Raw genomic sequence first — 14,564 nt, 5'->3', positions numbered from 1 at the left:
ACAATATAAACGCCAAACGAAAAAACGACAAAGAGCGAAACTTGTCTAGATTGAAGAGGGAAACCAGAAGGCGCTATGGTTGGCCCGCTAGATGGCGCTGCCATAGGTCAAACGGATATCACCTGCGTTTTTTTAAATAGAAACCCTCATTGTTATTACATATTTGTGTAGTACGTAAAGAATTACGAATGTTTTAGTTGGACCACTTTTTTCGCTTTGTTCGTTACAAGTCGTTAACAGAGGAAATTTGTTCTCTTGCACATAGGGCTTCATCATATCAGTCAAAAAGTTTTTGAATAATGCTCTTGTAATTTTCACAGATTTTGACGAAGTAATGATGACGTTCCTATATTTTGCTGCGTTCTCATCAGCCGTTTTTTGAATCCACCGTCCAAAAGAGCCTCGAATTAGAGTGTCCGCACGTTCCAACATTACAAGAGTCACAAATGTCTGCGACCAGGACGCACGCGGGAGATGGGCCAGGCTTGCGCAACCTTGTTGCGATGATGGATAGACGCCTCGCCCAACGACTCTCTGTGCTTTTGTTCACTGCCAGGTTTCCATAGACATTCTGCAACCATCTATGGATATCCGCGGTGCTCCGGTTACCCGCCAAAAGAAACTGAATGATAGCTCTCCTCTCGGAACGCCCATCAGCTACAGACACCATTTTGCAGACAACGTATAGCGCTGCCACCTGTCGGAACTTCATGAAACTATAAGGGCTCAGTCGGGAATATGTCACGATGTCCCACAACAAATTCCGCATATTTTCAACCAAAATTGATTGAGAAAAAAATTGTGCTGCGTTACTTATTGAACTGCCCTCGTATTTCGACTCATCAGCTCCTTCAATTTGTGCGCTACCTTTCGTATCAGCCTCTATACCAGAGCGCTGCCTATCGTCCAGTTCCTGGTCTGAACATTCTAATAATACCACCACTTGCAAAGTAGATTAGACATCAGATTAATAGTGTTTCCCACGCAGCATATGTTCGCTTTATCAGGCAACAACAAAACTATTGACTGTAGATGGTATCGTCAGAATCGAAATAATGAGGTCACTGTAAAGAAGTCATTAATTTGGCACTTATCCGAAATGGATTCCCACGTAGATTTCGTCGAAGTCGTTGTTGATTCTAGGGCGATTCCACTTTGGCTGCTAGAAGGTCCGGACCTGTATTTTAGCAATATTCGAAGACCTAACAAATGCGTTTTTCGCTAAATTCTTAATGATCAAACAATCCCAGTCAGAACAATGGCATGATAGAAATAATTTTTCACTTGGTGTTCACGATCTACATTTTTAATAAACTTCTTGTAAATTCAGATACACTTCTTCTTAATTGTCACATCATCAAGAAAACAGTTTTGTATCAATATTCTCAAATTTAATTTTCACTTGAACCAAACTGTTCTTTTACAAAGCAAAATAACAACTTAACTTCTGCAAAGTGAAACAAAGACTGCTCTGTGCGCATTCGCGCCAAAACTGTTACAAGTAAGTGAAAGATTATGACAGTCTCACAGAAATGAATACACACAAGACCCATATCACTGTAATACATCGATACATCGGAGTAAGTATACATTAATAAAACCAAATATGAATTTTGCAACAAAAATATGTCTGTTACTTCACAGAAAAGTAGTTCGATATTATTGGTATCGAGAACTGAGGGTTAGAGTGTCGTAATGGTCACGTAAATAAAGAACCATTACAACATGTGCCCAGAATCCCTCCAGCCGGGGCTGCGGTAAACGCTCTGGTCAACCGTAGGCGGCAGTGTGTGCGTAATGGGAAGTAAGTCAAAGATTATGACAGTCTCACAGAAATGAATACACACAAGACCCATATCACTGTAATACATCGATACATCGGAGTAACTATACATTAATAAAACCAAATGTGAATATTGTAACAAAAATATGTCTGTTGCTTCACAGAAAAGTAGTTCGATATTATTGGTATCGAGAACTGGGGGTTAGAGTGTCGTAATGGTCACGTAAATAAAGAACCATTACAACATGTGCCCGGAATCCCTCCAGCCGGGGCTGCGGTAAACGCCCTGGTCGGCCGTAGGCGGCAGTGTGTGCGTAATGGGAAGTAAGTCAAAGATTATGACAGTCTCACAGAAATGAATACACACAAGACCCATATCACTGTAATACATCGATACATCGGAGTAACTATACATTAATAAAACCAAATGTGAATATTGTAACAAAAATATGTCTGTTGCTTCACAGAAAAGTAGTTCGATATTATTGGTATCGAGAACTGGGGGTTAGAGTGTCGTAATGGGCACGTAAATAAAGAACCATTGCAACATGTGCCCGGAATCCCTCCAGCCGGGGCTGCGGTAAACGCCCTGGTCGGCCGTAGGCGGCAGTGTGTGCGTAATGCGAAGGCCTAATCACGCCGCCATAGCTACCGACGCTTCTGGCGCCCTCATTAAGAAACCGCCACCGCAGCAGCACCGTCGCAGCGCTCCGAGCCTTCGTCTCCCCCACCTTTCTCCCTCCCCTCCCTCCGTCTCTCTCTCTCTTCTCTTCTGTGTCTTCTCCTCGCTCTGCTTAGTCTTTCAAATTTGCGTTCATTAAGCCCTAATTAGTCCTCTTGAGGTTTTCCGACAAGTAATTAACTGCTACTGCTACTTTTTGTGTGGAATGTGGCGGGGCGGAGGAGACGGTGGATAAGGTTCTAGATTGTTCCCGCTCTCCACTTAAGAACAACAACTTGAAACCAATGTTTCGGCGGAACTCCGCAATTTACATCATCGCCGTCTCCCGCCTATACCTCAGCCCCTGTCTTCCGCCCTGCGCCCGCTCCTCAACCCTTTTTGCTCCGCCGTGGCCCGCGGCGCTTCTTGTAAACGCTGAATTTAACTAAACACTTAGTTGGTCTTTAAAACAATCCCTGCCTCCGCTCGCGCCGCCCCAGTCTTGCAACTCTAATTAGCAGCCCAGTTTAATTACTTGAGCTCATTTAGGAAGATTATGAACAAGGAGAGAGTCTTATATGGTTGAATGCAAGGAGGGAGGACGACGAAAGGACAGCCAGATCATTCGCTTCTTCGAGCGGACGCTTCCGAGGGATGCCGGACTATGAATTCGGCGTTAAGTTTTTTTTCGTGTCCTCCGTTTGACTCAAAAGTCGATGCCTAATTGCTTAACTAATCGGAACGAAGTCTAGTCAACAGTGCCTCAACCACTGCCTCCGGACACGCGGCTATTATCACAGCTTTGCTGGCATTCCACAAACATAAGCACCCAACCGCCAGAGAAAACTTTTGTGAATTTCAGCAAAAAGTTTAGCTTTCTTTAGCTGTGCTCCCCCGAATTCTTTTTTTAATTTCTTGATCGCAATGACATCTAATTCTCTAATATTTAGTATTTAGGATTTTTTCGTAGAAAACACCTGCGGTCCTTTAACTTGTTTGTTGCCCTTCTCGATTTATTTCTGACTTGCGCTTAACCTTTTATCTCTGAATATCTGCTAAGCGCAACAGCCTCCAAAATTTGGTTTATATGTTCTAAATATTGATCTGGCCTACATTTACTTTCACTCTTCAGCTTCCTCCAACGCGATTTTAATCAATGTCAGATCAAAAGTATCCGAAAATCTACACCGAAGAGCGAAATAACCTAGTAGACCTGCCTAATATTGTGTAGGACTCTGGCGAGCACGCAGAAGTGGCGCAACACGGCGTGGCATGGACTCTACTAATGTCTGAAGCAGTGCTGGAGGGAACTGACACCATGAATCCTGCATGACTGTCCATAAATTCGTAAGAATACGAGAGGGTGAGGATCTCTTCTGCACAGCACGTTGAAGGCATCGCAGCTGTGTTCAATAATGTTCATGTCTGGGGAGTTTGGTAGCCAGCGGAAGTGTTTATCAGAAGAGTGTTCCGGGAGCGTTTAAACTCAGACGACTATTCCTGGAAATAGTGGGAATAATGGAATGATAGCACGCTATTGAGAGATGCTTTAAACATGAAATGCAAGTAAATACGCTGTTTAGTTTGTCTAATATTAGTAACGGCAGATTGTCATTTTGGCGCGCAACTTCCAAATGCAGCTCCCACTCGCGGAAGAGGACCACAACTTAGGCGGTCTTTCTCACGATAGCCATGACGAACAAACCACCTGTCATCGGTACCTCACACGCCTTACGTCATCCTGCAACTGCTGCCTTCTCAACTGCTCTAAAAAGAGCTTCTTGTACCTGAATATGAGGGCTGCAAAGCCAGAAATACACTCCTGGAAATGGAAAAAAGAACACATTGACACCGGTGTGTCATACCCACCATACTTGTTCTGGACACTGTGAGAGGACTGTACAAGCAATGATCACACGCACGGCACAGCAGACACACCAGGAACCGCGGTGTTGGCCGTCGAATGGCGCTACCTGCGCAGCATTTGTGCACCGCCGCCGTCAGTGTCAGCCCTTTTGCCGTGGCATACGGTGCTCCATCGCAGTCTTTAACACTGGTAGCATGCCGCGACAGCGTGGACGTGAACCGTATGTGCAGTTGACGGACTTTGAGCGAGGGCTTATAGTGGGCATGCGGGAGGCCGGGTGGACGTACCGCCGAATTGCTCAACACCTCGGGCGTGAGGTCTCCACAGTACTCCGATGTTGTCGCCAGTGGTCGGCGGAAGGTGCACGTGCCCGTCGACCTGGGACCGGACCGCAGCGACGCACGGATGCACGCCAAGACCGTAGGATCCTACGCAGTGCCGTAGGGGACCGCACCGCCACTTCCCAGCAAATTAGGGACACTGTTGCTCCTGGGCTATCGGCGAGGACCATTCGCAAACGTCTCCATGAAGCTGGGCTACGGTCCCGCACACCGTTAGACCGTCTTCCACTCACGCCCCAACATCGTGCAGCCCGCCTCCAGTGGTGTCGCGACAGGCGTGAATGGAGGGACGAATGGAGACGTGTCGTCTTCAGCGATGAGAGTCGCTTCTGCCTTGGTGCCAATAATGGTCGTATGCGTGTTTGGCGCCGTGTGGGTGAGCTCCACAATCAGGACTGCATACGACCGAGGCACACAGGGCCAACACCCGGCATTATGGTGTGGGGAGCGATCTCCTACACTGGCCGTACACCTGTGGTGATCGTCCACTGAATAGTGCACGGTACATCCAAACCGTCATCGAACCCATCGTTCTACCATTCCTAGACGGCAAGGGAACTTGCTGTACCAACAGGAGAATGCAAGTCCGCATGTATCCCGTGCCACCCAACGTGCTCTAGAAGGTGTAAGTCAACTACCCTGGCCAGCAAGATCTCCGGATCTGTCCCCCATTGAGCATGTTTGGGACTGAATGTAGCGTCGTTTTACGCGGTCTGCACGTCCAGCACGAACGCTGGTCCAACTGAGGCGCCAGGTGGAAATGGCATGGCAAGCCGTTCCACAGGACTACATCCAGCATCACTACGATCGTCTCCATGGGAGAATAGCAGCCTGCACTGCTGCGAAAGGTGGATATACACTGTACTAGTGCCGACATTGTGCATGCTCTGTTGCCTGTGTCTATGTGCTTGTGGTTCTGTCAGTGTGATCATGTGATGTATCTGACCCCAGGAATGTGTCAATAAAGTTTCCCCTTCCTGGGACAATGAATTCACGGTGTTCTTATTTCAATTTCCAGGAGTGTATTACAACTTCATGTGATTCTTTACAACTCTCCCCAATGCTCTCCCTGTGCTTCTGCCCATGAGGTATGCCTAATCTTGGTTCAGCTGCAGTTCTCATTTTGCGTTTCCACTTCATAATCACATCAACGACAGTCGGCTTGGATTTGTTGCTCGGGTGTTTTTTTTTTTCCAACGACGATAAAATGTTCAAATGCGTGTTAATGCCCAAGGGACCAAACTGTAGAGGTCATCGGTCCCTAGACTTAAACTGACTGATGCTAAGAAAAACACACACATCCATGCCATACGGAGGACTCTAAAGTCCGGCGGGAGGGGCCGCGCAATCCGTGACATGGCCGACGACGATCCCGTATCATCACAAAAGTTCGCTATTTGCACTCCAGCGACTGTTGGCATATCGTTGACATGAATATTGAATGACAGGGATGAGGAATCCGATCCTTGGGGCAACCCCGCTGCTGCTCGACGGGCGTCGGATGATTGGCCTTGGAGTATCGCTTTACTATCTGTCAAGTAATTAGCAATGAGTTTGACACAACACCCCCAAATGGTCCAAATGGCTCTGAGCAATATGGGATTTAACTTCTGAGGTCATAAGTCCCTTAGAACTTAGAACTACTTAAACATAACTAACCTAAGGACGTCAAACACATCCATGCCCGAGGCAGGATTCGAACCTGAGACCTATCGGTCGCGCGGTTACAGACTGTAGCGCCTAGAACCGCTCGGCCACCCCGGCCGGCCAATACTCCCAATGCCCCTGTTCTTCTGTGCTAGCGGGTCCACCTCTAATGACATCTCGTGGTCAGTTCCGCATTATGTATGAATGACCTTTCGTCAGATAGTGTACGTATATCTTGTACCAACTAATCCATCTTGCAATAATTTCCCAGTCACTTTGTTTTCCAATTATTGTTTCTCTTACGTCTTCATTTCGTACTACACATGTCTATTTATAATTTAACGAGTGACGGTAGTAGCAAAATTTCCGTATGTAAGACTGTGTTCCCAGGAAAAAAGACATTGTACTGACTTTGTGCGTCCGAGCTACGTTATGTTGGTGTAGTAATCTTTTACTATTTCCATCAATGTTTCATTGTACTGCAGCGGACAGCAACAGCAGGGGAGCGTTCCAGACTGAACTTAAATGGAAATACCTCGAGGGAAGGCGATATTCTTTTCGAAAAACACTATTGAGAAAATTTAGGGAGCCACCATTTGAAGCTGATTGCCAAACGATTCTACTGCCTCCAACATACATTGCGCTGAGGGACCACGAAGATAGCATTCGAGAAATTAGGGCTCATATGGAGGCATATAGACAATGGTTTCTACCTCGCTCTGTTTCCGAGTGGAACAGGAAAGGAAACGACTAGTATTGGTACAGGGTATCTTCCGCCACGCACAGTACGGTCGCTTGCGGAGTATCTGTGTAAATGTAGGTAGCACAGAGCGAAATCTGATGCTGAAATGACTTTACTTGCGGTTTTAACACTGAAGTCGTGCGAAATCAACGATTCTTCTCATGTTGAGCTTACAATACCTAAATAAGAAGACATCAAGACACTGGCAATCTTTTTATTGTCTCCCGTGTGTTCAAATGGTTCAAATGGCTCTAAGCACTATGGGACTTAACATCTGAGGTCATCAGTCCTCCTAGAACTACTTAAACCTAACTAACCTGAGGACATCACCCACACCCATACCGGAGGCAGGATTCGAACCTTCGACCGTAGCAGCTGCGTGGTTCCGGACTGAAGCGCCTAGAACCGCTAGGCCACAGCTGCCGGCTCCAGTGTGTCTTTGACCTGTTATTTCCATACTTTGTTTACACGTCACCAAAGTTCCTCTCTTGGACCGTCAATGAATGAACATTAAAATGCCTCGTGAAAAGACCCGCAGTTTTGCGTGCGCATGGCTCATTTTACTGGTGAGCGATTTATAGTTTTAGGACATCTGCGTGGGGTTCTGACCATTCGACATCACACACTTTCTATGTTGGGGTGGACAGTTAGTACTGTATGACTGAAATTCGTACGTAATAGAGGAAAAAGTAAAATCAAAAACGGCACACGTACGAGTGTAGCTCAGTCGTCTCGTGCAAATCTCCTTATTGGACGCCACTTTGGCAACTTACCTGTCCCTAACCTACCACGAGTATCCAACAGGGTAAAGAGAACTTACAGTTTAACGTGGAATGTGAACCACAGGTAGTTTCTGGCGTCTCCTCACATCGTTGAGAGGTGAATGATGATGATGATGTTGATGATGTCTGGATTGTGGGGCGCTCAACTACGCCTTTATCAGCGCCCGTAGAAACTCCCAATATTTTCTCAGAACAATCATTCCACTAGAATGAATGATGATGAAATGATGAGGACAACACAAATACCCAAACATCTCGAGGCAGGTGAAAATCCGTGACCCCGCCGGGAATCGAAACCGGGACCCCGTGCTCGGGAAGCGAGAACGCGATTGAGAGGTGAAGGCTAGCTTGAAATGAAAATTGAATAACAGTTCATCTAAATGTTTTGATTAATGAGTTTGCGAGTATCATACTTGACATATTTGGGCGTATCTTTTGACTGCATTGACTAAAAAGCTTCAATTATTTACGCCGCCGAGGGACCGTATCTGATACAAATTTCAACTTGATGCTTCTAACAGTTCCACAGAAAAAGGGATGTTTGATTTCGTCGCCTTAGAAGCTTAACATCTCTACACTACCAAGGCACAGTAGACCTTAGTATTTGGCATAAATTTCAACTTGATGCCTCTATTAGTTCCTGAGAAAAAAGGTCTTAATAGACGGCCAGCCAGCCAGCCGCACAACAATTGAAATATCTTCTTTGCGATATAATTACAATTATCGTTTTTTCTGTCTTACTTGTACTGAGAAACCCTGCCTCTCACTTTTATTATTCTAGGTCTGTCCATTTTAACACGGGTAATGTATCACGAAGCAAATACCGTCCGCACTGGCGGAATGTTACGTGATACCACGTACATATGCTTTTGTAACTATTACAGCGCCATCTATCACAAAGCGAAAAAAGTGGTCCAACTAAAACATTCATATTTCTTTACGTACTACATGAATATTTAATAAAAATGGGGGTTCGTATTGAAAAGAACGCAGTTGATATCTGTTTGAGCTATGGCAGCGCCATTTAGAGGACCAACAATAGTGCCATCTGGTTTCCCCCTTCAAGCTAGACGAGTTTCGTTCCTTCTTGTTTCGTTTGACGCTTATTTCGTGAGATATTTGGCCCCTTCACGATCAATGGACTACCCTCTATGTGTGTGTGTGTGTGTGTGTGTGTGTGTGTGTGTGTGTGTGTGTGTGTGTGTGCGTGGTTCAAATGGCTCTGAGCACTATGGGACTCAACTGCTGTGGTCATTAGTCCCCTAGAACTTAGAACTACTTAAACCTAACTAACCTAAGGACATCACACACATCCATGCCCGAGGCAGGATTCGAACCTGCGACCGTAGCAGTCGCACCGTTCCGGACTGCGCGCCTAGAACCGCGAGGCCACCGCGGCCGGCGTGTGTGTGTGAATTCTAGCACATGTCTGAGGACGGCTAATGACGTCTTTAGTGGAGATGCACACCAGGTTCGCAACTCTTATGGGAATTGGCGAAATGCTTCGAGTAATGGGAATAATGGGCAAGGGGTACTACGTTGTATGTGGATAAGTTGAGAATTTGTGTCTGACGGGAGGCGTTCTAGGCTGACCACTGCGTCTAGATGGCGCAGTGGTTATCGTATCTACCTAGTAAGCAGGAGACCCGGATTCGAATCCCGCTCCGGCACAAATTTCAATTTTCACCTTTGATTTATGTCACTGCCCACTCGCAGACCATGTCTGTAATTCCTTTGCGTGTCAATACATATACTTCGGAGCATCTCATAATGACTATAGTTCAATTCTTTTATATTGACGGCTCGCGCATGCCCGCCCAGACGCGGGAGATTGCTGCGCTGCCAGTTGCAAACGACGCACGCGCTAAGAGAGGCAGCGCCATAGTATAGTATAGTTCGCCAAACTTAGTTTAGGGGGGAGCGCGCAGTTTATGAAGTAAAGCCACCACGGCCGCATTAACCCTTTCACTGCTACAGAGACGTGCTCCCCGCATTCCGCGCTGTGCGCGATTTTGTCATCTGCACTGCTCGCCTGTGCAGACACATGGTGTTTCGACTGCTTTGACACACTTATCATTCGATTTCACAAAAACTATTTGGCCCAAAAATTTGATTTTTACACATCTTCTTGACTGATACCTTCCCCCCCATAAATGACTTAATTTTGTTTCGATGTTCAACGCAGTTATTGTGCAGCATTAAATGTAGTAAACCATTGCAGGAAAGTTTGAACAGTTTGCAGAGGTAAAAGTCCATAGCGTATACTTTCCGTATGGTCGATTTTACTTGCCACAATGTTGAGATTGAAATGTGGACAAGATACCTAAATTTCATATAAAATTTACTGTATAACAATATCTCATATCATCTCATAGTGCTTGTCGTGAAACTGTTGTCAGCTGACAAATAGCTTGGACGTAGCAGAATTTTAAAATATTCAGTCTACGTGTGACAGTTGTAGAGGACGTGTATTCTCGCAATCTGGTAGACGACCGTTTTGAACTTTACGCGTCTGGTGAGTTACGCAATACCTGAAAAAGTGGTGCGATTTGCTTCGTTTTTTTTCTATATAAGTGCCTATTTGTCAGAAATAATTGTATTTTGTTTGTTATTTATGAACTGTTCCCTCTTTCATTCGTAAATACGTATGTGACGCATTGTCCTTGGTGCCTCCTGTTCAAGATGGCGGATTGCTGAATCAAAGCAATGGCATTTCGCTTGTTAAGAGAGGAGGTAGGATTTTAAAGAAGCTGTCGTAGCCGAAAAGGCTAAGAGTTGAGATTCTTCAAATGGTTATATGCAGTAGGTTATACCTTCATTGAAAGGGAGCAATACTTTTCACCCCGGAGCTACTTGTGTTCGGGCGGGTATTCTAAACGATGAGAGCTGTGTCACAAGCATCATTGTATCAAGAGCTCTGTATAGTTTTGTTTATAGACCAAGCGTGCGCAGTCAGCATTGCTAGGTAGGGTAAATTCATATGTATTGCGTAATGTAATACTGAGAAATATTCCGTCTTTCGCGACTGTAATAAAACTTCGAAGCAGTTGGTATATAGAATGCTTTTTGCAAACTTTCTATAAAAGAAAGTCTGCTATCAAGACATTGCTTTTGTTCAATTACTTTATTTATGACTGAATGTTTCTAAAACTGAAGACACTTTGTCGTTCTCTGTTCATTGGCTGACTGTGTTTTGTGACGTCAGATGCGCAGAACGAACCTAAACTCGGCCGCCATCGTAAATGACGCGCACTTTAATAAAACTTGAAGCAGTAGTTTCTTTCAAGAGTTCTCACATTGTTTTACGCTTTGATCTAACATACGAGGGTAGTCTGAAAATGTTTCTGACCTCAACATGGAGACAGCAGCACCTGTCAACAAAAATGGGGAATTTGTTTGCGCGTGCCTAGTAAGACACTCATAAAAAAGGGGGTAGGATGTGCGACTAGTGATCCAGAATTTGAGAATGTAGTAGTGTCTGTGAAAAGCTGTTACGATTTTAAGTTGGGGTTAATCTGCGCGTTTCAGGAAAGGAGCTGACGGGAGACGAGGACGACTCTTGCGGCGTGCGGGAGGACCTCTGCAGCGACGCGTCCGACGACAAGAGCGCCTCTGGCGGCAGCAGCAAGAAGAAGAAGGCGGGCAGCGGCGGCGACGGCAAGGGCGGCGCGGGCGGCGGCGCGGGGGGCGGCGGCGGCGGAGGCGGCGGCGGGGGCGGCGCGGGAGGCGGGGGCGGCAGCGGCAAGCCGCGGCGCGCGCGCACCGCCTTCACGTACGAGCAGCTGGTGGCGCTGGAGAACAAGTTCAAGACGACGCGCTACCTGTCGGTGTGCGAGCGCCTCAACCTGGCGCTCAGCCTGTCGCTGACGGAGACGCAGGTGAAGATCTGGTTCCAGAACCGGCGCACCAAGTGGAAGAAGCAGAACCCGGGCATGGACGTGAACTCGCCGACGGTGCCGCCGGCGGGGCCCGCGGTCGCAGGCCCGCCCTTCGGCGGCTCGCCCTATTCGCACCACCAGCACGGCGGCCTGCTGTACGCGCCCTACCCCTACTCGCTGCCGGGCGCCGGCGCCGCCGCCGCCGCCGCCGCCGCCGCCGCGCCGCCGCCGTCGCAGCCGTACGGCCACCCCTACTTCCACTCGCTGGCCGGCCACCACTCGCTGGGGCACTCCTCATGAGGCCCGCCGGCTCACGGCCCGCGCCGAGCCGCCTAGCCTCGCGCTCACCCTCCACCGCAAAGCCGATAAGCCCGGTGCCCGCTTCCCGTAGTTGCGAGATCCCCGGGACGAGACGCGCGAATGGACACTGTGCTACGTCTCGTCTCCGAACAGTGAAATCGTCGCAGGACCAAAGTAGTTCGACAGGGAGACTCCTCCCATTTGTTTGGACCCAAAATACTCCGACAAATTCCTGTCTTCACCACGAAACCTTAAATGTGATGAGGTTCGGACTGAAATGTAACTTTCTGACATATTACAGATGCCAGATTATATATGTTGGCCCTAGGCCATACTACGTTGATCCTAACCCTTATGGGGGCTCTGTCCAGTTTCGTCCAGCTGTCCAATGAGTGCTTCTGTACAGGGACTTGAGGTCCATAAACGCTAATGGACACTCTGATATAAATATTTGGCTCAGCTTGCAAAAGTGAAATCGCCACTGGACCAGTGCAACAGACAGGGGAAAGTCAGCTCCCAATTTCGAGCCTTTGTTAATATCCAGATAAAGTGCCTCTGACCAGAATGAAACGTCAGCTGCAATTTACGTTGTAATAAAACTTCCTGACAGATTAAAACTGTGAAATGAAGTGCTATATTGGCTCTGGCTCTGCACCTGGTGAGTGTTTCGTCCAGTTTGGTACAACTATCCACTGAGATAGCTTCTCCACTAGACCTCGAGGACGAGATCGACATTCTTATACAAGTTACCTCAAGTTTAAAGAGTTAAATTGGCCTAGGACCAGAGAAATTCAGCTCCCACATATCGACAGACTTAGTTAATTATTTATTTCAAGTTTCTGCTACCAGTCACTTTTTATTTTATTTTATGCTTAATCTAACATAATGCAACGCGTTTCGAACATGTTCCGTTCATTTTCAAGCGTTAATACATACCTACATACATGTATAGAGAAATGTTACTTAAACATAAACAGTCTTAAACTAGTCTAGGACACTTTGTCCATTGTTTTTTAATTTTTTAATGTAGCTGCTTGTGTGGCATTTGGGGGGGAGGGAGGAGGGTGACACTGATTTCGATTTCTAGATATACACTGCCCCCCTCCTCCCCCCCCCCCCAAATACCACACAAGCAGCTACATAAAAAAATTAGAAAACAATGGACAAAGTGTTCTAGACTACTTTAAGACTGTTTTTTTAATAACATTTCTCTATATATGTATGTAGGTATGTATGTATTAACGCTTGAAAATGAACAGAAAATGTTCGAAACGCGTTGCACTATGTTAGATTAAGCATAAAATAAAACAAAAAGTGACTGGTAGCAGAAACTTCAAATAAATAATTGTCCACAAAGATAAACATTATGGCTGAAAATAAAAAAACCTTAATTAATATTTAGAGTTATTCCTGCTCTCTAAATAAAATTGCGATTTGTGGTTTACTCCGTAACGAAACTTCCTAAAGATTAAAACTGTGCAATTGACTGTACTGACCCTGAAACTGATGGGTGTTTCGTCCAGTTCTATCCAACTGCTCCGTCAGACACCTTCAGTACAGAATCTCGAGGAAGAGAAACGCGGATGGGTGTAGTGTTACGAATACTTACGAATACAGGTCTCGACTACAAACAGTGAAATATGAGGAGCGAAATTCGTCTCCCATTTATTTCGAATTTAAAATATTCGAATTTATATCCTCACAATGAAATTTTAACTGTGAGGTGGCTTTTACACTGTAAGTAAATCCTTGAGAGATTTAAGAAATTTTTCAATTCAGTTAACCTTACCAGCAGCCGTGCACTTTAAAATATTTCCTTTTATTTTGAAACCAACCAGTTTCGACGATTCATTTTGCCATCTTCAGGCCTCACATGCTTTTTTCGAATCTACGAACTTATCGTATACCGCCATAAACTGGACTTGGTAAATCCCAATCGTTGTGCAGCTGTTTCATATGAAAGCGTGACAACGTGAAAGTGTGACAGCGTGAAAGCGTGACAGCATCAACTGCTGTCACGCTTTTGTATGAATCGGCTACGTAACGATTGGGATTCACGATATCCACTTTTATGACGCTATACGATAAGTTCGTTGGTTCGAAAAAAGCGTGTGGGGCCTGAAGATGGCAAACTGAATTGCCGAAACTGGTTACTTTCAAAATAAAATAAAATATCTTAAAGTGTACGGCTGTTGGTAAAGTTTATTGAGTTGGAAAGTATGGTAAAGTTTATTGAGTTGGAAAGTACGTACCAGCCGATGTCCCCTCACTGTAATGGACCAAGAGAGATTTAAGAAAGGGTCAGATACAGTATGTTGAGTCTAAGACTGATCGACGTTTCGTACAATTTTGTGCAACTGCCCACTAAGGAGGTTTCTGTATCTGGAGATAGGAGTAATACGAATATTTGTCTCGGCTTTAAATAGCAATCTTGTCACAGGGCGAAAATAGCTCAAAAGAGAAATTTACCTCAAATTTGTTTGGAACTTTAAATGCTTACTTTCATGCCCCTACAATAAAACATGAACTACGAAGTGAAGTTTGCGCTGCAGAGAACCGCCCT

At 45.8% G+C, this 14,564-nt stretch overlaps 1 protein-coding gene across 1 annotated transcript in view; it reads left to right on the top strand.

Moving 5' to 3' along the window:
- Window positions 1-13,024, top strand: part of LOC126355334 (homeobox protein slou-like) — a 139,990-nt gene extending 126,966 nt beyond the window's left edge. Inside the window, exon 2 of the mRNA XM_050005628.1 lies at window positions 11,352-13,024. Within this exon, the coding sequence (XP_049861585.1) occupies window positions 11,352-12,001 (650 nt within the window). The 3' untranslated portion in view covers window positions 12,002-13,024. The remainder of the gene's footprint in view (window positions 1-11,351) is intronic.
- The last annotated feature ends 1,540 nt before the right edge of the window (window positions 13,025-14,564 follow it).

Source organism: Schistocerca gregaria, chromosome 3, assembly GCF_023897955.1.
Source record: "Schistocerca gregaria isolate iqSchGreg1 chromosome 3, iqSchGreg1.2, whole genome shotgun sequence".
In the NCBI taxonomy this organism is placed as follows: domain Eukaryota; kingdom Metazoa; phylum Arthropoda; class Insecta; order Orthoptera; family Acrididae; genus Schistocerca; species Schistocerca gregaria.
The sequence above is the reverse complement of the archived record's forward strand: the minus strand, read 5'-3'. Positions and strand labels throughout refer to the sequence as shown.